Source organism: Heloderma suspectum, chromosome 2 (assembly GCF_057233095.1).
Source record: "Heloderma suspectum isolate Gila_16-S chromosome 2, 16-S_ref, whole genome shotgun sequence".
Lineage (NCBI taxonomy): Eukaryota > Metazoa > Chordata > Lepidosauria > Squamata > Helodermatidae > Heloderma > Heloderma suspectum.
This window is the reverse complement of record NC_139459.1, coordinates 347,983,188-348,005,382: the sequence shown is the minus strand read 5'-3', so window position 1 is coordinate 348,005,382 and position 22,195 is coordinate 347,983,188. Positions and strand designations below refer to the sequence as shown.

The following is a 22,195-nucleotide window of genomic DNA, read 5'->3' as shown; positions in this document are numbered from 1 at the left end:
CTGGACTACTGCAAGCAAGCCCATTACCTTGAGGACAAAAGTCAAGCTCAACGGCCATCCCATCACACTCAAGAATGTTTATTCACACCTATGTCAAAGTAACATAAGAAACCGCCTTTTACGGAATTAGACCATTGGTCCATCTAGCTCATATTGTCAACACTGACTGGCAGCAGCTCTCCAGGGTTTCAGCCAGGAGTGTTTTCAGCCCTACCTGGAGATGCCAGGGATTGAACCTGGGACCTTCTGCATGCAAAGCAGCTGCTCTACCACTGAGCTTCATCCCCTTCCATGTATATTTTATCTTTTTATTTATGGCATCTCCAGATCTGGAATTTTTGTGTGGGAGCCAATCAGAAGCGGTGTCATGTCAGCAGAACAAGCACTGTTCATTCATATGAACAGTGAAGTGGTGGCCTGGGTAGGCTATCTTCCAGAACAATACAGAGATCAGGCCTGGCAGCCTGAGCTTATTATTCTCTTGCTAGGAATGCTCCAGTATCTCTGCAGGCCTCCAGCTGACTGGGGGCTGGGGAGAGAGGACTAAACCCTCCCTAACCCCTCCTGTCCCCCCCCAACCCTGCCATGCCTCCTCCTTCCCCTTTGTTTCACAAACACTATCACCCAGAGGGGCTAAGCCTTGCTGTTTTCCATGATGTAGGGGCAGAGAGGCTTCTGTGACTGGATTTGGTGTAAGAGTGGAGGGCTCTCCCTGAATCCCAGTGTCCTCTGTTCACTAGGCCTTGCCTGCTGGGAGCCTCAAGCAGAAACCAAGGGCCGGCTCCCGGGGACACACAGAACAGTCTCTCTCCTTCGGTTGGTGAATGAACAGCTCACTGTTCATATATTGTGGAACAGGGCTACAACAAAATATAGATTCGAAGTCCCCCAACAGCTAGCACCCCACCCTTCTGACTGCTTTTCCCCTTTGCTCCTCCAGGGAGAAACGGCTGGTAAGTGGATCTTCCGTAATTAACACGACGGCACATAAGAGAGTGAAATAAGTTTATTAGCAACTACCTTTTAACTGATATTTCCTAGAATAGGTAAGAAATGTATGAATCCAAAGTCTGTTAAAAGTATAAAGTCCCAGCCATTGCAGACATGTTCCAGGCTAGGCTAGGCTAGAGTGAGGATTTTTACATCTGTAAGCACTTGGTTGGTTTTCATCCCCATGTGTGAAATATGAACGCACAAATAATCTACAGATATTGAAAGGGACTATTATTTTAATCCAAACAAGCTAACCCCCCAAATGACTGGCTAAGCTATTTATTTATGTATCTATCCCATCCTTGATCCCCCCCACCCCCCAGGATGGTTTTATAATACAAATAAAAATGTTAACAATTAATGCAACAACACACCAAGGTCTAGAACAGCAGATGGCAGAACAGCACAAAGCAAATAAAAATATAAAACAGAGCCTGGGCAAATAAAAAAGGTCTTTGCTTGGTGCTTTGCTTTGCTTTGCTATAACATCAAGGAAGGCTTTGAATGACTCCCCCTGGGGAGAGCATCCCATAACCTCGACACCACCACTGGGAAGGCCCTGTTCCTTGTTGCTCTCTGCCTTATAGCTGGCTGCATAGAAGAAAGCTGAATGTGAAGACTGGCTACAGGTTGAAAGCCAGGCCACCCTGTTTTCCCTTTATCCTAACTGCAGCTGCTTTCCCAAGTCCCATACAAGACACTGGGAAGCTACTGGTGGAAAATTTATAATAGTGGCTCCTAGCTGCCTGCCACTAGGTAAGCCCACTGCTGGAGGGGCCCACTGCAGTATGAGGGAGCTCACAGAAGGCATTGTGACAAGTATTTCCCTCAAGCGTATTTGGTTACCCTGGCCTCGGACTGTTTAGTTCATTGTTGAGGAACTCCTGATAAGCTTCTAACCCACCCACCCACCCCTCCAAGGTTCCCCTGAATAAGTGTGAAAACCACTTTTAAAGACTTCTGGTGCAGCTCTCCTCTGCTTCAGTTACCATTGATATGTGCAATATGAATGCCTGGCACTAAAAGGGAAGCAAGCCAGCTCCATCAGCTCCTTCCTCAGCTGTCACCTGGCAGCAGCCATCCCATCTGGCTGCAGCAGAGGGAGCGAGGGGGAGGAAGCCCACTCCATCAGCTCTGCTAAGACATCAGCAACATTTGGCTCTCCGCTCATTATTGATTCTATTCCAGCCAGTCATTATAAGAACTTTGCAATTAAGAACTTGTACCCAAGTTTGCTTTCCCCCTCCTCCTTCCCAGTCCCTTTTCTTTTTGTGTCGTGTCTTTTGGACTGCAAGTCTGAGAAATCAGACTCTCTTATTATTTATCTTTGCAAGCCACTCTGGGAGCGTTTCAGCTGAAGAGTGGGGTAAAAACGCTTCATATAAATAAATCAGGTAGGCCGACATGAAAGATCGGCTGACAGATTTCACACCCTCCCACCATCTCACAGATGGGAGTAGGGACATTCTTGTGGGCTAACTCCGGTTTGCCCACTGCAAACAGAGCCCAGGGCTGGGCTGTGCTGAATAGTGAAAGCTGTGTTCTCAAAAGTGCCCCTTAAGTTCTATTGCACAAGGTAAATGGGCTGTAGTATGGGGCAGAACAGCTGGCCCCTAACTTAGTCCCTACCTGATAGAGTTAATGGGGGCAACTTTAGTCCCTGACCCAAAGGCATCCCTGAGTTGTCTCCCTCTGCCACCCATATTAGGTGAACAGCTCATTTTAAGAGTAAAATTAGGGATTGTGCCAAATCTTGAAAAGGAGGTGGTGGTGCTTGTGCTCAAAATAAAACTTGCGGATTTCATGGATTTTAGCCACAGGTTCATTCTGAATCAGGCATAGACACACGAATGCTGAAGTCTGACTCAATTTGGAACCGGTTCACCAGGCACCATACATCCCTTTCTACAGGCGCTGTTGCCCCATTCCTTTCCCTTCTGAATTTACCAGGGGGTAGCTGCAATAGTGATGAAGCTTTGTTGCAGGTTGTTGCATTGTTGCATGGCAGTGTAGAAGATGCAAGGATCCATAGGCAATGTAATTCCCATGGATCCTGTGCCATTAATAAATACATTGGGAGCTATGGAAATTTAATTGCCCATGGATCCTTTTACCCAGAATGCTTCCATGCTAGAGTCTAATGGAGGTCTCTGAGTTGCCATCAGCTGGTATGTTTAGTGGGAAGCAAACAGAGTGGGGAAGGCATTCTGGCCCTGGAAAACCTCCAGTGATGTCAGCAGAGGAATACTGCAGGGTCAAATGGGCTTAGAAATAAAATTAAACATTTGTAAAATAAAAGTAAACAAAACAGCTTTCCCTGAGCCCACTTCAAAACAAGTGGTGGGAGAGGAGCTTACCCATCATTAGCAGCTACATTGCAGTGAGAGCAAATCGTAGTACAGCTTTCACCAACATGGACTGCAAGGTCTATAATATGTCTCTCCAGGTTCCTGCAATATACAGGCCCTGCCTTTCCATCAGAAAGCTAAGGGAGACTGTCATAGAATGTTCCTGGAACACGTGACCTTCCATCTGAAAGAGCATTCCCAGCTGATACACTGCTTTAGAAACAGCAGCAAGGAAAAGCCACTCACAATGCAGACCTAAGGGCTATTTGCATCAACAGCCAGGAGACCAATCCTCTCCCATTATCCTCTGCCCTATTTGCAAATCCAAAAATACTGAGCTCCAGCTGCCAAACTGCAGATTTCAAAAATTCCAACCATTTGGTGGGTACTTCACTAGTGCGGAATTTACCATTATGTTGTTCTGTTAACCTGAGAAACCAGGATGGGACCAGGTTTGTAGTCGTGTGTGTGTGTGGGGGGGTGCTGATAGATCCAGCTTTGTCACTAGAGGCCCAGGGGCATCCACGGCATAAATTGCTTTTTACTAGCTGAGGCTGGGGTACCAGCTGCATATGCTCTTGGACAGAAATAGCCTGACCACAGTTATCCTTGTCCTGGTAACCTCTTAAGTTAGACTACTGCAATGACACCGTTCACATGACACAACCCACTGTGGGTTACTTAATAGTATGGTGAGGCCACCATTTTGAACATGCAAATCCTGCTCACAGGTTGTTGTGTGAACCTGGCAAGCATGGGTTATATGAGGGTTAAACAACCCTTGCTAACCCTAAAACAGACCATGGGCTATGCAAGGATTATTAAACCCTCACATAACCCACGCTCACCAGTTCGCACCACATAAAAACCCCCGAGTGGGGGTTGGATATACAGTATGGTGCCTATGGGTGCTGTGGCTCATCGTGGGTTACATAATCCACGATGAGCCATGGTGTGTCGTCCAAACCCAGTCAATGTGTTGTACATAGGGCTGCCTTTAAAGACTACTCAGAACCTCGGTTAGTATAAATCACATCTACTAGATTACTAACTGGCTGAGTTACGATTACCATATTTCAAACAGCTAGGCTGGTTGCTGCTCCATTTCCAAGCACAATTCAAAGTGCTGCTTGCTACATGTAAAGTCCTTCACGTAACCAAATCTTGGTTACCCGAAGGTCTGCGTCCTACCACAAACTTGCCCAAACGTTGCAATCTTCATCAGGGGCTCTCCTCCAAATCTACCACCATTTCAGGTTAAGCAGGTGATGATTGGTGACATGGAAGACACACCAGTCAGGAAACTATGCAAAAACTTTATTGTCTGTCTCCAACAAGAACAGAACAACAGCAGGTAACTTCTGACACCACCAAAAAAACCCATTTAAGGCCAGTGCCACCTAGCAACTAAACTATATAATGACAGTATCTACAGCATTGGGAAGAGAGTCTTTCTATTCGTGGCATCAAATGTTTGAAACATCCCCACCCCCCCAATGCATCCCCTGCATGCACCCACAAGAGGGCTATACTTGCAGGCTTACATATAATATATAAAACCCTCTAATAGTGAATTCAGGTGGTGAGTGCCAAGAGAAACAGAACCAAAGGAGGCCACTAAGGAATAAGAAGGAAGTATCAGCATGCTTGGGAAAACCCCGAAGTCTGCAGAAACCCCAAAGAAAGTTTCTTTAAAAGCATCAAATAAAAGGGGGCAATCCCCCACCAAAACCCAAAACCTGAGGATTGAGCATGCCCACTCATCACAGAATATTGAGCATCAGTGGGTGTAACAAGATGGCCTGTGCACATCAGAAAATATTGGGAATTCCCTGCCCCCAGTTTCTATGTGTTTTGTGTGCATGTGTAAAAGACACACACAATACACAAAACAAAGTCTTGGGCCCTGCATTGATTTCTCCATTTCTCACACACCATTACCCTGATTTTTTTTTCCTGCCCTCTCCATCACCTCATCATTTTTCTTGCCCTCTGTCTGGCATTTCCCACCCTCTCCCATTGCCCTGTGCTTTTCCCCACCTGCTCCTGCTTTCCCTCCTCCCCCTCACATCTTTAGCCAGGTGGATAGTTTGTGGGTCCCATACAGAAGCATAATTGCTGCTACCTGCTCAGGTGAGGATGCGCAGGCAGGCAGGGGAGCGACAGAGATGAGCGGGCAATAGGGTATTACCCTACAAGCGCAGTGGTGGCCTCAGGCTCTGCACTGGGGACACCCAAATTGCTGTGCATCCGCACAGTATTAATATTGCACCATCAGTGTGCATGGCACTTTACAGAAAATAAGAGGTCAGGTCCCTGCCCCAAGAGGTTTACAACCTAAAATTCTTCACAGGGAGGAAAAAGAGGAGGAGGAAGGGGTAAAGAAGGAAAAAATATGTGGCTGTTTCAGCATCTAGGGTAGTTACTTTCATAGGAGTAGGTTCCCTCACACAAGTTCTCAGGTACCTCGATTACAAGCACACCAAACCAGAACACCACCTTGGACCGTTACAGTGATCTAAAAGCGCCCCCCCCACACACACACTTAGAGAGATTTGGTGTGATTTCTTAGTGTTATATAGTCATACCAGCCCTGCTCTAGTACCAGGGCACTGGTGGGTCTACCCTGCTAGTGACCACTGGTGGAAGCAGTTTGTGCTCCAAATCTGGGATGATGAACAGTGGATTGTGCATTCTCAGATACACAGAGGAACCTGTTTGTAGAGATCCTTGGACCCCCCAGCTCTGAAGACAGGTAATTTATCAAGTGTGATGCCATCACAGTAGAGAAATCTGTTGCTATAGACAGATAGCAGCTTTCTGTTCTGCAATGTTATTGCACAGTTTGGAGTCAGGAAGTCCACAATGGGAGAGATAATTGTGGAGATGTACTCCGCCATTCAGCTTCTACTTAGCTACTGGACACTGCTCTGGTGACTCTCAAAAGGTAGGTCACAAACCTCAATTTTAAAAGAAAAATGTAGTATTTGTGAAATTTCAAAATATCACTCATTCACCAAGTAGTTGTGGCCATAATCTCACTTGTGGACCTTTTTGGAGTGGGAAGCACCGTAACAGTACTTGTGCAGTTATGAATAGTTTGTCCAGCCCGCACCACTTTCATATTGGTTTCTAACAGGCAAGTTGACAAAACCTATGCTTGCAAGGCGCCCTTCTTGGTACCTGTTCACACATGGTGGCTACCTTTCAACCTGCAGACACTTTCAGGGTGGTATTGTAACTCACACAACCACCACATTTTCTATGGGTTGCATCCAATTAGTCATAGTTAGAGCAGACCTACTGAAATTAATGGGACTTAAGTTAGGCTAACATTGGATACAGCTCTATATTGTTAACTGGACCTTTCTCTGCTACAGCACATGGGTGGTTTGGGGAAGATGGGGTTCCCCCACTGAACTGGTGCTGTTGGTAGGACACATCTGCCCATACTTGCCCCTAGAGGGTAGGCTTCCAAGAATTTCTACTCCATCTTACTTCAAGAGACAACTGGCTGGTTTATTGACATCAAAGTAGGGTGGAGAAACCATGATGCAGTCACGTTCTGTAACTCTGGACTGTGCCAGACCATGAATGTGGGTGCTTTTGTCCCCTGGGAACCCCAGAATAGCTATGTGCTGTGTGCAGATTCCATTACTACAGGCAGATGACATTTACCCCATGCAGATATGGCTCATGAACTACGGAGGGCACCTCAAACAGGAGACCGTCTTCAACAGGCAGTTCAGCCACTGCCACAATATAGTACAGCGTGCCTTCAACCGACTTGAGGCAAGATCGGTATTCCTCACTAGTAGACTGCCAGTGGCACAGAATACTGTGGTAGTGGTGACAGTATATGTTGGGGACATGCAGTGCAGGATGGTCTCGACATTCAAAGCCCGTACTGATTCCTGAATATAATGAGGATTACCACCCTTGTGACAACAGGGATGGGAGGGAGACAATGAAATTTTTCATTTCTTTCCAGGAAATATTAGCCCTTAATTTGGGTCTCTGCTCATAAAGCAGACTTGGGCTCGCCACGTGAGTGTATGTTGTGCATGCTTTTTTCAAACAAAATTAGCTTCAGTACACCGGCTTGGTCAGTCACATGCAGCATAGTATATGTCATTTGCCAAAATTGAGTGTACACCATTATAGCAACAGTATGTTATTTGTGCTAATGATACTATCACAACACTAAGAGAATTGACCAAGGGATGCTCAGTTTTCCCTTCCTTTCATTCATAAAACCAGAATTTTCAAGGCAGTTCTCTATATGATTCTTATGTTTCCTTGGGGGAAAAACGCTCTTAGCAAGTGAACTATGAGGAGGTAGATGGCTTCAAAGCCTTTTCCTGAAAACAGAGATGGTGGTGAAGAACAGCCTGTACCTTCTCCCTACAACCTATTTTCAGGAGGGTGGCTCGAGCCCATGGGTTTCCCAGAACATCAGCTCAGTCAGAGGTAGGCAATGCACTGCCCGTGGGCTGCATGTGGCCCCCACCCCCCTGCAGCAGCTCAACACTCAAGCACATCAAAACACTTTTTCCTGTAAGGAAGCACTCGAAGGGATCTTGCCAGCTTATGACCATCCCCCTTTTTGACTTGATGTGCAAAGTTGGGACAACTGGCAGCCACCTTGCAAGATCTGTCAAAAATGGATGAGGTGGGAGGATGGGAGAGAGAGAGAGAGAGAAAGCCTCCTAGATACAATTATTAGAGAGTAGGCCCCAGCCATCACAGTGGGAGTTAATCGTTTACTAGGTTGATTCTTCTTGCTGCTTTGATAGCTGCCAGGAGAAGCCACCGTAGCAATGAGGAGGAAAGGGAAGGGAATCTGCCTAGAATCAGCCAAGGTTAGTGCACACAAAGGGAGAAAGCTACCTGACGTACAATGGGACTTCCTTCGTAGTGCACTGTTACACTTCTTGTCTTTTTTCAGTGGCTCCCTTCCCTTCAAAGGAGTGCTTTGTGCATCATCCCACGCCCACATCCTTGAAAACACATCTGTTGGTGGCTTCCACCCAAGCCCAGCCGCAAGCCACATTCCAGTACCGTTTAGGAATAAGAGTCCAAAGGGGATGCTTTGTCATTCGCTACCCGAGATTACACATAACCCTAGGTGGAGTGTGAGTCACAGCAGTAGGCCTACGCGAGCCACTTTTTGGTGGGGTGCTAGTAGAACTGGTAGGGTGAGAGGGCATCGCTTCTTGCTGCAGAACACTCCTTGCAACAGGGACGGGGTTGTGTGGTAAATTCTCCTTGTGAGTGGCAGAATGCAGTGGGTGCCGGGCAGTAGGCTGGTTCCCAATGCTGGTTTGTTGCTGGCTGACAATGGCATCAGTCAGCTTGTTCAAGCTGCTCACGATGCCCTGTAAAATGTCACAATTTGCACGCATAGCCTCCAAACACTGTCTTCTCTCCTCTCGGCTATCTGTTGCTTCCTGCTCAAACACCTTCAAGAACTTTTCCAATACCACTCTGTCACGGCCCATCTCCTCCTGCTCCATCCTGTACTCCTCTTTGGCCTGCTGCATAAAGACTTGGAACATGCTCTCGGCCCTATCCCGCTTCTTCTTGCTCCTCATCATGGAAAGGCGGGTTCCAGGAGGCAGTGCTGCCTTTGGATTGGCAGCAGCATCTGTGTGAAAAAATAAAAATAATGGTTTCCAGAAATGTGCCCAGACGGGACATGTACAACTTAACCTTGCCAGTTTTCAACGCACACACACCCTGAGACAAAAGCACACACTTTCAACCCCGAAACGAAGACAGGGAAATTGGCCTCATTCCAAATTGTACAATTCCTACGACAGCATAGCTACCATATGTTATTGATTTCTATATTTGCCCTGTGTCTGTGCTATAGACCAGATGTCTAGTTGGTTGGATAAGCTGCAATGCTAAGCCATCTGTATCCAACCCTGCTTCAGGTATGTAGGAAGATGCCGTCCTTGAACATCGAGTATGTTGTAGACGACAACAACAACAACAAGTTGTGCACTCGCAATACATACCCATGTTGTCTAGGGGATCCTGAGCCTCAGGGCTTACTTGGGGTCTCTGAGAATCCAGATCTCTTCCTGTGGAAAATTTCAGGGCGAAAACATAGCAAAAAATTCAAAACTAAAATGGAGCAACAGAGTTGAGTTCGCACAACAGAAATTCTGCCTTAAATTGTACTGCCCATTATTGCACAACAAGATAAATGCACTGCACGCACCAGGGCACACATGAATGAATCCAAAGATTCAGAATAAAACACATTGAGGGTGTGATCCTTATGGGACTGCTGCCCATTAGACAGAAGCCTCCGAAATTGGAAGCTTTCAAAAATCCTATGCTGTTCTAGGCTGTTACTGGCAGAATGGGAGAGGATGGAAATGATTTTGTCTCCTGTTCCTACTCCTGTCCCCCCCCGATGGGCCTCCATGCCTGTCTAGCTCACTTACTTGCAATGGGAGAGGATGGGCAACAGAGAAGCCACAGGATTCTTCAGATCTTGTTTTCTTCTCTCCTGCTCCGTTCCCCACCCACCAGAATGCCCGCTACGACATCATCCAAGATCACTGTTGCGATCTCAGAAATCTGCACCAGCTGTGAGGTGGGGGAGAGATTGGAACACAGAGTCCCTTCCTGAGGTCGTAGCAGTGTCTACCCACCCTGCAAATCAGGGGCATTGCTAGGTTCTTAAAAGATCCAGGGCACAGGCCCATAACACAAATATATATATCTGAGTCTAAGTGCACCTCTAATATATATATGTGTGTGTGCAGTGCGTGTATGTGGTGTGCTTGCGTGTGTGTATAGATTATATACATACATAAGTGTGCACTGACCCCCCTACCCCACTTCAACTTAAACCCCAATTCAGCATTTTGGAAAACATCCCGCTTCTGCTTGGGCCAATTTGTAGTTGGACCATTTCAGCTCAGCACCAAACCTGAGTCAAGGTTTGGAAAAATGAGTCTTTATACTTCCTGTTGACTACCATTTGAAAAAACAACAACCCTGTAACTTTTTTCTCTTGGTCAGAACTGGGTGATAATTTCAGGCATAGTAGCCCCCTAGAAGGGGATTACATCTGCCCAATGTCAGAAAAATAGGTTTTATTTTATAGGGTTTATATTTTGATTTTCTTTTAAAGAGAACTGCCCATAACATTTTTATTACTTGGGAGAATTGGATAAACATTTCAGGATTCATTGCCCCATCAGAGGAGATCATGCCTCCAAATTTCAGAATGATAGCCACAAGGGTTTTTATGCAAGGGTGGCCTTGACATTTTGCAGTCTCCAAAAGAGGGCATACTTCTCTTCTTATTTTTCTTGTGGACCATTGTTCTGAAAATTACAGACAGCTTACAGTTGTCCCTGAGCAAGAAACCAGCAAAGTTTCAGAAGAATAGGTGCCACAGTTCATGTGGAAGGGGAGTTCTCCAATTTCGGGAAGGGAATGATTTGCTTTCCCTTCACCCCTTCCCCAATAGTTTTTTGGGTAAATTTGTATGAAAATGCACAGGTCATTAGAGGCGTACCCAGGCGAGAAACCCGCAAAGTTTCTGAAAGAGATACATGCGTGAAAATTTAGAATGATTCGAATTTATTTACATTTCACCAATGTTAGCAGCAGAGGAACATGGGTGGGAAGGTGCTATTGCACTCATGTCCTACTTCTGGGTTTCCCGTGGGCATCTGGTTGGCCACTGTGTAAACAAAATGCTGGACTAGATGGACCTTAGTCTGATGCAGCACAGCTCTTCCTATGTTCTTAAATATAGAGTGTCTCTGAGCATATGCAGAATGCTTTTCTTTCACCGCTGAGCACTTACATTCTCCCCCACCTATTCTATTCCACTCTATGCAGCCATCCCTCCTCATCCTACCATCCTCCAGCAACTCTTCATAAAAACAGATGTCTTGTTTTGTGCAACTCTTCTCTACCTCCTCCTTGTTATGCACAAGCTCTCATTGTATCTTGCTCCCCATAACTTCATTTGTGCCAAGACCTCAACTTCACCAGGATTCAGCCAATGAGTCTGTTTTCAAAACTAGGGCTAAGTTATGGAGAAACTCTGAGCATGTGCTAAGTGCCTTTCCTTCACCACTGAAGCTAGAGTTCATGCAAAATGAAAAAAAAAAACCCCACAAATGACAAAACATGCACAGGACTGAGCTGAAAGGGTAGTCAATTCATTAGACGGAATTGGGTAGGCACTGCGTTAAGCTTGCAGTACCATGCTCACAGCTCAGGACTCATTTCTGAGTAAACATGCAGGACATCAGGGTGCAAACCTCCCTGCAAAAGTAACTTGTGCTGGAATCCTATGCACACTTTCCTGAGGGTAAGCCTCATTAAACATAATGGGGCTTCTGAGTAGGCATTCATAGGATTGTATAAATCAGCAGTATTTATCTCCCTTCCACTTAAAAAAAAACAAACCAAAACCTCCTATTTTTATTAAAGCTTTCTGTTCATAGGAACATAGGAAGCTCCCTTATACTGAGTCAGACCCTGGGCCCATCTAGCGCAGAATTGTTGACACTAACTGGCAGCAGCGGCTCTCCAAAGTTTCAGGCAGGATTCTTTCGTAGCCCTACCTGGAGATGCTGGGGATTGAACCTGAGACCTTCTGCATACCGTGTGCTCTATCACTGAGCTACAGCCCTTTCTATTGCTGGATAATGGCAACTGACAAACAAAACAGCCCCAGATTTGTTTCTCTGAAACCACGTGAACCCACTTTTCTCAAAGACCGAGCAAGAAGGAGAAAACCCAACCCTCTTGTCTGTTTGTATAAAGTCAAATACAGTCCAGAACTTCTCTTGCCCACCGAAGATAATTCTCTTTAAGAATTCCCCAAGATATGCTCTGGGTGGAACAAAGAAGAGAGAGAAAGAAAGAACAGGATAGGGGAGGGAAGAAAATAAGAATGGTGACTGAGGTGGGGGGTAGAGAGAATTCCCTAAGCCAAGTGGCTCCTTTCAGAGAGGTAGTACTTCAGAGGAATTTAGGAAGCTGTGGAGGGTTTGTAAGGATTGCATGTACTTAAATTAATTTTATGAGGTGAGGTGGTGGAGGGCTTTTTCTAGCTTTTTAAAAACTGTAGAACCTGTTTAAAAGGCTTAGCAGTTCCTCGATCATGATGTCACATAGTCCTAACCCTCCTTTTGGAATAATTTGAATCCTATAGCTATTTCGGAGAAATTAAAATGGAGGGGGAGAAAGAAGTTTGTGGAGGCTGATTGGATCCTTTGCTGTACTGAAGCTACTAAACTTCTGCAGAATCCAAAGATTCCAGTTTGGGGCAGTAAAATCAGGTGCTGTGTGAAATACCAGTATTTCACATGAAGCTCTTTCTTCCTTTCCTTCTCCCTCTTCAAAATTTCATTGCAAGCAAGTTCCCAACAGTGGGCATCTAAGAGCAGAAAAGTAGGGGGAGAGAGGTTTTTTGCAACTCAACCCCCCCCCCCCCGCTGCAACAACAGAGATTAGGGATAGTGACCTCCTAATGGTCACCTTAAATACCTTCTGATTAGGATCCCTAATCCCCTGTGTGGTTTGGCAGTTTTTACTTTTTGTTTTAGTCTTTGAGAAAAGGAAACTTTACACATGGCTAGCACAAAAGCCACTGGACCTAACTGCCTGAAATGTGGCAGGTTCAATCATCTCCATGGGGACTGCAAGGTTGCCAAATTCCATGCACTTATGTGGAAGAACAAAAACATGATAGCTCTTTGCTTTGACACATTTTCTTGAAAAAAGCAAATTTTTACCTGTGGCTAGCACAAAAGTCACTAGGCCTAACTGCCTGAAATTTGGCAGATTCAGTCATCAGGGGCTGCCAGGTTGGGATGACAGAGAATTCCGCCACGGACCCCAAAGAGGGAGGCTGTGGCGGAACGGGGCACTCACCTCCGCCTCTGTCTGGAATCTATCCAGGCCGGCTCCTCCATGCAGCGATCCTGCGGAGCCGGACACTGGGTCTGCATCGCTGGCGATACGGCCAGCTGCCATTGCCGTGCCGCATCGCTGGGCTAACTCCGGCCGCAAATGGCGTCCACTATGCCATTTGCGGCCGTAAAGCTGCTAGATTAACCTAAATGCAGCCGCAAAAGGCGGCTGATGTAGTGGACGCCATTTGCGTCCAGAGTTAGCCCAGCAATACAGCATGGCAATGGTGGCCGGCCATATCACCAGTGATGTGGACCCGGCAGCAGGTAGGGGATCCGCGAATCCCTACTGCCAGGTCCCCAAACTCTATGCACTTATGTGGAAGTACACAAAAAATATAGCTCTTTGCTTTGACAGATTTTATTGAAAATAGCAAATTTTACTGGTGACTAGCACAAAAGCCACTAGACCTAACTGCCTGGCTACCAGGTCTCCAGATTTCATGTATTTATCTTACAAACTAAAAAAGTTATGGACATTTCTGTTTTCTAATGCAAGTCAATGGGAAAATGTATAAAAATAGCAATTAGGACAGTTAAAAAGGTCCAGGGCACAGCTCAAAAAGATCTGGGGCCCATGCCCAGCTGGCCCTCTTATGACGCCCCTGGGAGACTACCACCCCCATTCATAGTGAGATAGCCAATGAGCCAACTCTTACCGCTGCCTTCATTGCTGCCTTCCTCCTCAACTTGTATAATGTTGATACCTTCTGTCTCTGCCATTTCCTCCTCAGCACCATTACTAGACACCATTCCATCTCCTGTGTTGTCTGAAGAACAAAAAGAACCCCATAGAAAGAAACCACAAGCCTGCAGCCATAATTAAAAGGGCATCCAAAAATTCCCCTTTCACGCCAATCACCAAGGCCCCCCCTCCCCCCGGCACAACGATCAGTGGAAGCTAAAATGCTACATCGGAGCCCATAAATATTCAATTTCATGCCAAAAGGCCCCACTCTAAAAACAAAACCTCAGAAATGGAATTCAATTAATACTGGGTAAACAGGAAAATTACACAATAGAGCAACTACTACAACTCTCTTTCGTAAAAAAAAGGGGGGGGGGCTCTGCTGGGTATACCAACAGTCAATCTATTCCCCCAGAAACAATCACATTGAATCGGTACTGCTGAAATGGAATTTCCTACCGCTACAAATCAGACAGGCACGAACCCTTCTGGGTTTTTATACTGTATTTTCATTAACTGCTTAGACATCTCTTTTAATGCAAGAAATTCCTTTGTTAGCTAGGTAATTAAATAAACACTGCCGTGGTGAAATATGAAAATGACAGAATGGCACAATTTCTGCAACTATATATGTATATTAAAAAGGGGAATCTGCTGGGGAAATTGCCACTTGCCAGTACGGCAGCTTACCAGGGCTCTCTTCTTTCAGGTATTCTCCAATGTTAATCATGGGCAGATCCTCGTGGGAGAGATGCTCCTCCGAGCTCGGGGGGTCGGCTGCTGCTCCCTGCCGCGGCCCACGTTTGAAATTCAGGCTGCGGGAAACCCGCTTGGGTTTCACACTCGCATCCCCGCGAAGGATGCGGTGCAGCTGCTTGTAAAACGGACAGGTCACCTTATTGCTCCCAGGCCTGGAATTGTGACCGATCACACGCTTATACTCCAGCCTCATGACTTTGGTCTTGGACCGGCACTCCACCGCAGTGCGGCGGTGGCCTCGGGCGGCCATCTCCTGGGCTATGTATTCAAAGAAGTCTATGTTTCGGTGGCTGCTGCGGAGCTGGTCTTGGATCTTCTGCTCTCCCCAGATGTCCAGCAGATCCAAGGTTTCTTTGTGCCGCCATGAGACACCACGGCCTTTACGGCCATTGCTGGTGCCCGCACTGCTGTTATCGGTCATCTATTAAAATAGAGAAAATAAGAGGAAGGATCAAAATACTAATGCAGGGGTGGGCAACCTGGGAGGGTCTGGGGCTGGTGCAACATGCATTAGTGGTAGCTTTGCACTGGCTACTGCCCACGGCTTCCAGCCCAATGGTGGGGTTGGAAAGATCTCCTCCTGGTGACCCCTACTTTGAGAACGAGCCCTGCTGCTTCAGCTGTACAGCCTAATTCTGGGTTCCGTTTCTCAGTCACTCTAGAGATTGACAGGATATCAGGAGAGCATTGGGAAGTGGCTCTCACAGACACAGCATGACAACCCAGGGTGTGGGCTGAGTGTGGGTTGTTGTTGAATTGTGGGATGTTGTGTTATGTGAACCCAGCCACGCTAACAAACCGTGGCTTGTTAACCACAAACAACCCACAAGGGGAAACCATGGCTTGTTGCTGGGTTGTGAACTGTGGGATGTTTGTGGTTAACATGGTTTGTTAGCATGGCTGAGTTCACACAACACAACAACCCACACTCTGGCTTATCGAGTTATGTGAACGAGATCAAAGCCTCTGTGGGGAGCTCCTACCTTATATTCCTGGGATGCCTCGTCCACAGGAAACTCGCTGTGTTCCCATGATTCCCTGGAACGGTCACGCAGCAAGCCAATGAGAGCTTCCTCATCCTTGCACAAGAGTTTCAGGGACTCCTGGTGCCTCTCACGCATGCCCCCTTCTGCTTTCTCTCCTTCCTCCAGTTGCTGAACTGCTTCCGTACACAGCGGGCAGGAAGCATCTGCGGACTCCCCCCAGTACCGGGTCAGGCAGGCTTTGCAGAAGCTGTGCCCACAGTCATCAATCATTACCAAATCTTTAAAGTATTCCAGACAGATGGGACAAGTTGCTTCTTCGCAGAGCTCCTTGATGGGGGCCCCAGATGCCATAGCTGCCTCTCCTTGAAGCATAATAATAGCCTCCTTAATTTTATTTCCAGTTTTAAACGTTGGCCAGGTGTTTCCTTTCCAGGAAGTGCCACAATACGGAGCTGGGCATGTGCTGAGCTGAAATTAAAAGCATGACAGAATAAGGGCCAAATAATCACAACACCACTCACAAGGTTAGCATGGACTTTCTTTTAGCAGAGAAATCCTATGCATGTTTACTCAGGAGCAAGTCCGTTTGTATCCAATGGGGCTAACTCCCAGGTAAGTATGTCTAGGATTTCAGCCTAAAAAGAGTAAGTAGCAGATGAAGGGCGCCTGATCTGGACCAGGCTCCTGCCAGGATAGGGATGGTGTCTTTAATCTTTTACCTTGCAATGCTTTTATTTATTACATTTCTATACCACCCATTAGTCTAAGCTCTTTTTCCCAACCCAGATTAGCCCTTCCAACCCATGCCTGCTCTTTACACTTCAAAACAACAAACACCATTCATGTAATTGCTAATTGTGTGAGCAGTGTCATGTTTAACTTGGTTCTAAGCAAGCCAGAACAGCCACTTAATCCCCCCCCCCCCCCGCACTGCTGTAGTTACTGTCCATTTGAAGGAATGAATTTTGTTAGGTGGATACAGCCAGGGCTGGCTTAAACTAAACACCCTTTTTTTTCCCTTTATGTATACCACCCTGGAATCCAGTTTGGGAGGAAGGCAGTTTATACATTTGAAAAACAGAATAAATAAGATATTTTCTTCAACCTGGAGAAAGTCAGATTAAGTGTGTCAATTCACCTCTCAGCTAACCTGATGCTGAATAGCGTAACATTGTCTCTAGAACATCCTTCGCAAACTTGGTGCCCTTCCAGTTGCCATGCTGGCTGGCCGATGATTGGAGTGGTTGGAGGAAGGATGCTCTAGAAAATAACCTACAGTTTCCTGGGATACTGTTTTCACAGGGTGTTTTTTTTTTTTTAATCCTTAATGAAACAGCACAATTTTTCAAAAGAAAAAGTAGCCTTCCTCAAATATATCCTTCCCCTTCTCACTCACTGGCTTGGTTCGCACGTAACAATAAGCTGGAATTCCAAAGACTCTAGAACAGTCTTCACCAACCTGGTGACCTCGAAAAAATTCTAGCTTATTGTGAACGATGCGGTGTGTGGGAGCAGCTAAACAAACAACAGGCCTTCCACTAGTAGATTGCTTATCACAGAGCTGAGGAACCAGGATCTGCCAGATGTTGGGCTCCAGTTCACATCAGCCCAAGTCAGCCTGGCCAATGGTGATGAACGGGAACAGTAATTCATCAACATCTGGAGGGCCACAGCTTCTCCACTTCTGGCTTACTGTGATGTGCAAACTGGGAACTCCGGCTTGATTCTTCCCCCAAAACCCAGTCACAAGGCCTGGTCTGTTATTGTCTTATGATTCTGCCTAGCGATGTTGGAGAAATCTCCAATGGATTCAAATGAGTTCAGATTTCTATGAATGTGACCTGTGGATTCCGTAGTGGACTGGCTTTTTCTTAGTCATATGGATTCGGTGGACCGGTTTTTTACTTGGGGGGGGGGGAGTTTGCAAATTTGCACTTGTGCTAATGTGCATTAATGCAAGTGAAATGAAATTCTTGTGCATCCTCAAAAAAAATCTAATTCTGTCAATGAGCAGATGGCAGACGGAAAGATGCCTGACAATCCACAAAACACAGACAGAACAGATTTAACAAAATCCGTACATCCCTAACTCTGGTTCACTGGGGAAGACACAAGCCAGAGTTCCCAGTTCACACATCACAGTAACGTTCACTCATGTTTGTTTAGCTGCTCCCGCTTGCAGAGGAAGCAATTGGGCAGCATGCATGAGCTTGCTGCTCGTAATTAAATAGTTATCATTACATGCGAACAAGGCCACTGATGTGGGACGATCAACCCACAAGACGACAAGAAGTTGACTGATACAGAGGCAGACCGCTGGTTCATCTCTTTCAGTACTGACCCTTTGCCCCTGCCTTCCCCAACTTGATGCCATACAAATGTTTTGGACTAAAACCTGCAGCAATCTTGACCACTGGCTATGCTGGCTGGAGCTTATAGGAGCTCAGTCCAAAACATCTGGAGGACACCAAGTTGGGGAAGGCTGCTCTAGGGAGACAGTCAGCACTCCAAAACATTGCTAGCTGACAGAAGGGGCAAGCAACATCTGGAGGGTGCCATGCTGCTAACAGAGTAAAAAACCCCAGTGCTCAGTCTGCCTTAAACTGCAGTCTGTCTTCACACACAGGCTATTGTTCTTTTCCCCCTTCCCCCAGGCTAAGAAGTGGGTTGGGGGCGGGGGCAGAAGAGAAAGACAAGCCCTTTGGCCAAAAAAGCCCTCACAACCTTCCCGGAGAGTAGCCAACTCTTTTCTAGACACCCCGGGCCACTTGCCTGTAATTTCCCTAATGAAGGAGATACTTGCAAGGTCCATTACGATAATCTCCTCCAGTCCTACTGATCCCTTTAACTTTGTTCTATTCAATCTGCCGCCTCCCTGCCCCAAAGCCTACAGCAATATTAAACACTGAACATGATAAAGATCAACTGCCCCTCCCTCCCTGGATTCAGTCTTGTCAGGGTTCAGACACATAGGATTTGATTTTTAATACCAAAACTAAATCCTGCCATCTGTAAAGTTACATGCATGTACAGAGTGCCTTTTCCTCACCACCAAACATCCAAAACCAGGCCCCACCCAGGCATTCCATGGCAGTCAGCTGGGATGGCTCTCTGGAATCCTTAGGCCTTTTTTCTCCCCAAGGCAAAAGGTCCAGGACTTTAGATGAGTCCCCAGACTGGTCCCCCCCAGTATAAGGCAGCTTCATATCATGTTCAAATTAAGTGCTACCTTTACAGGAACCAAGCAAGCAAGATCAGTAGTTATGCTTCCAGAAAGGCTGTAGCAAAAAAGAAAGAAAAAATAGTGTCTTGTAGTACCTAACGGCACAACCCTGTACATGTTAATTCAGAAGCAAGCCCCACTGAGTTCAATAGGGCCTCCTCCCAGGTAAGTGGATACAGGATCACCGCTTTAGCCGAAAGAAATCAAACTGCTTGGCAGCAGATGGATTTGCTCACCCTTCTCTTTGCAGAGCACCAAGCCGGAGAGGATTCTTTCAAAAAGAAACCCAGGGTGCTTCCAGATAAGGCTTTTATTGTGCAACCGCCCAGCCTCCTTCATGGAATTTTACAGCGTTCCAGATGGCGCCATCTTCCATTTGGAACCCTCCCGTGTTTTCCCCACTGCTGCTTCCGTTGGTTTTTTTTCCTTTTCTTACCACAGAAAATCTGTTAAGGAGGGAAGGACGGAATAGCTGTCCAATGCCTTTTGATTGGTAGCGCTAGGAGGCCGCCATCTGGGATTCAGTAGAAGGACCCCGCTGCCTCCCCCCGCCCGCCCCTTGCGCGCTGCCTCTGCTGTAGCACAGCACAGCACACAGCTCGTACACCCTTCCTCGGAGACAAAGGGTGCTTCCAGACGGACGCCTCAGAGCGCTCCCAATCAAAAGGCATTGTGCAGCTGTTCCATTACGGGGGAAAAGATGTATTTTCTGTAAGAACAACTACAACCACAGCCACAGCCACGACAAAGATGGAAGAAGCGGTGGGAAACCACGGGAGAGTTACAAATGGACGACATCGCCATCTCGTTGTCCCAACCTCCCCTCCCCGGCACCCGTAAAATTCCATGAACGAGGCGGAGCGATTGCACAATAAAAGCCTCGTCTGGAAACATCCAACAGCTCGCCTGGCTACTCACCACTCCTTCCTTCTTACGAACTCAGTCTGAGGGGCTGGGCGGAAGGAGAAAGATTGCAATATTAGGCCAGAGTTCCCCGCCTCGGCGCCCTCCAGAAGCGCTGGGCTACAACTCCCATCAACCCCAGCCACCCTGGCTGGGGTTGATGGGAGTTGTAGTCCAGCGCTTCTGGAGGGCGCCGAGGTGGGGAAGGCTGTGCTAGGCCCTTTGAAACCCCTCCCCGTCTTTTACCACCACCCACCCCATCGGCTGGCTAATCCAAGGCAAGGAAGTTTAACTCACTGCACACGTTTGGGGGGGGGGGGGAGTTGCCCAGTTTACGAACGGCGCACGCACAACCCACCCAAGCCCCATCTACTAAACTAAACAAGCACCTTGCGAGTACCGGAGTAGGAGAGAAACAAACTCAGTCCGATGCCTGCTCCGTGTTGCAGCGGCGGCAGCTGCCCAAAAACAAATCAAAAGGAAATCGGGGCGTGAGCCGCGTTGAAAATTCGGAAGCCCCTCGCCTGTGATTGGCCAGGGCGCCACGGCCAGCCCTTCGCAACATTCCAAAAGCTCCCCCGCCCAATCAGGAAGTGAGGCGAGGCAGTAAACTCTTTCCCTCACGCTGGCCCGAGGGCGGCAGGCGGGCAGGCCGCCACGGGGAAGGGAGCGCGGTGAGCGGAAGTCGGTGCGTCTGCGTGGAGCCTCCTGCCTTGAACTTCTTCGCCTCGCTGAAAATTTGTTGTCGCCTATCCTTACCACCTACGGTTCCTAATAAAGCCGTTATTACTACTGCTACTAAATATTATTGATAATTCATTATTATTAGCTACTCTCCAGAAACAGTTGGCTTATTAAGATACCTCCGGAGCTCCCCCCCCGCCCCCAAACATGGTGCCCCAAGTGAGTGTTTTATGTTGCTTGCAGCGCTGAGCGAGCCAGCCAGCCACAAATTCTCTGACGGGCGCAATCCCATGCGTGTTTAAACAGGAAAAAAATCCTACAACTCCCGGCATTCCCCAGCCAGCTACGCCTGAACATGCATGCTGGCTATGGAATGCTGGGAGTTGCGGGACTTTTTTTTCCTGCCTAAACAGCCACAGGATTGCACCCTAAATGATCTAACATGCCTGCTGCTAAAAGGAGGCATTTAGCATCACCCATCATATAGCGGGAAAGTCGTTGGACTACCTAACTATCCCCGTATGGACTAGATCAATTCTGCCTCGCTTCTTGATCAGCCTTCTCTAGCTTGATGCCCCTCAGGTGTTTTGGACAGCAACTCCCAGCATTCCTATTTTATTTTTATTTATTTGATCATTGGCAATACTGGCTGGGGCTGATGGGAGTTGAAGTCTAAAACATCTGGAGGGTGTCAGGTCAGGGAACAACTGCTGGAGATTAATTCTGCCTTGCCTCTAGATTAATTCCAACTTATTCTTTGCAGTCCTAGAAGCAAAGGAACGAGTCTTTATTCCTCCCCTTAGCATAGAGCTGGGGAACATGTGGCCCTCCAGGCGCCGTTAGGCTGCAACTCCCATCAGCACAATGGTCAGAAATTATGGGAGTTGCGGTCAAACATGTGGAGGAGCACCTTCCCCCAACCCTCTACTACATGAAAGGTTCTTAAAATAATTTTAGGATGTTTTTAGCAGGATTTTGAAAGGGAGGAGAAAATGTTTTTAAAACGACTGATCAGGTAGTCTAGATGAAAATTTTGAAAGCAGCTCCCTAGCAAGGGGGAAGTAACAGAGGAGGTGGAGAAAGAAGAGTAAATCTAGTTACAGCAGAACCTAATAGGTTGTGTTCTCATTATGGTGAGGGATGTGTACATACTCTTTTTTTCCTCCTGGCCCACTGAAGAAAGGAGGCAGTGATAGTGGAAGAGAGCCCAGATGATCTCTAAGGGCATCAACAATTCCACATGCCCAGAGATCTTCCTGCATTCATGTCTCAAGGTTAAGGAGAGAGCCTTACACTGAGAGCCAGTGTAGTGTAGTGGTGAGAGTGAAGGACTGGGAGCCGGGAGATCCGGGTTCTAGTCCCCACTTGGCCATGGAAGCTCACTGGGTGACTTTGGGCCAGTCACAGACTCTCAGCCCAACCTACCTCACAGGGTTGTTGTTGTGAGGATACAACAGTGAGGAGGAGGATAATGTAAGCCGCCTTGAGTTCCTTGCGAGAGGGAGAAAGGCGGGGTATAAATGCAATAAATAAATAAATAAGGGTGGGGAGGATCACCTTTGAGGGAGGAAAAGCTGAAAGTTTGACCAGTTGAAAATAAGCCACTCCCCTGAACTCCACATCCTAGCAATGTCTTCCTGAAGCAGATCTCT

General features: G+C 47.0%; 1 protein-coding gene across 7 annotated transcripts in view; it reads right to left on the bottom strand.

Annotated features, from left to right (window-relative positions):
* Window positions 1-20,489, bottom strand: part of LOC146355431 (uncharacterized) — a 39,192-nt gene extending 18,703 nt beyond the window's left edge. For 2 of the 7 annotated variants that reach the window (XR_014787172.1, XR_014787171.1), the window contains exons 1-7: window positions 20,249-20,489; window positions 18,963-19,011; window positions 15,731-16,201; window positions 14,679-15,168; window positions 13,960-14,070; window positions 9,365-9,430; window positions 8,241-8,988 (exon numbers count right to left, since the gene is read on the bottom strand). Coding sequence is in view for 5 of the 7 variants with exons in the window: in XM_084830605.1 (XP_084686731.1) it covers window positions 8,444-8,988; window positions 9,365-9,430; window positions 13,960-14,070; window positions 14,679-15,168; window positions 15,731-16,105 (1,587 nt within the window). In the remaining 2 variants the exon portion in view is untranslated. Of the gene's footprint in view, window positions 1-1,923; window positions 8,989-9,364; window positions 9,431-13,959; window positions 14,071-14,678; window positions 15,169-15,730; window positions 16,202-18,962; window positions 19,012-20,248 lie in introns of those variants that run through there. The other 5 variants (XM_084830605.1, XM_084830607.1, XM_084830609.1 and 2 more) reach the window with 5 other exon arrangements.
* Between the last annotated feature and the right edge of the window lie 1,706 nt (window positions 20,490-22,195).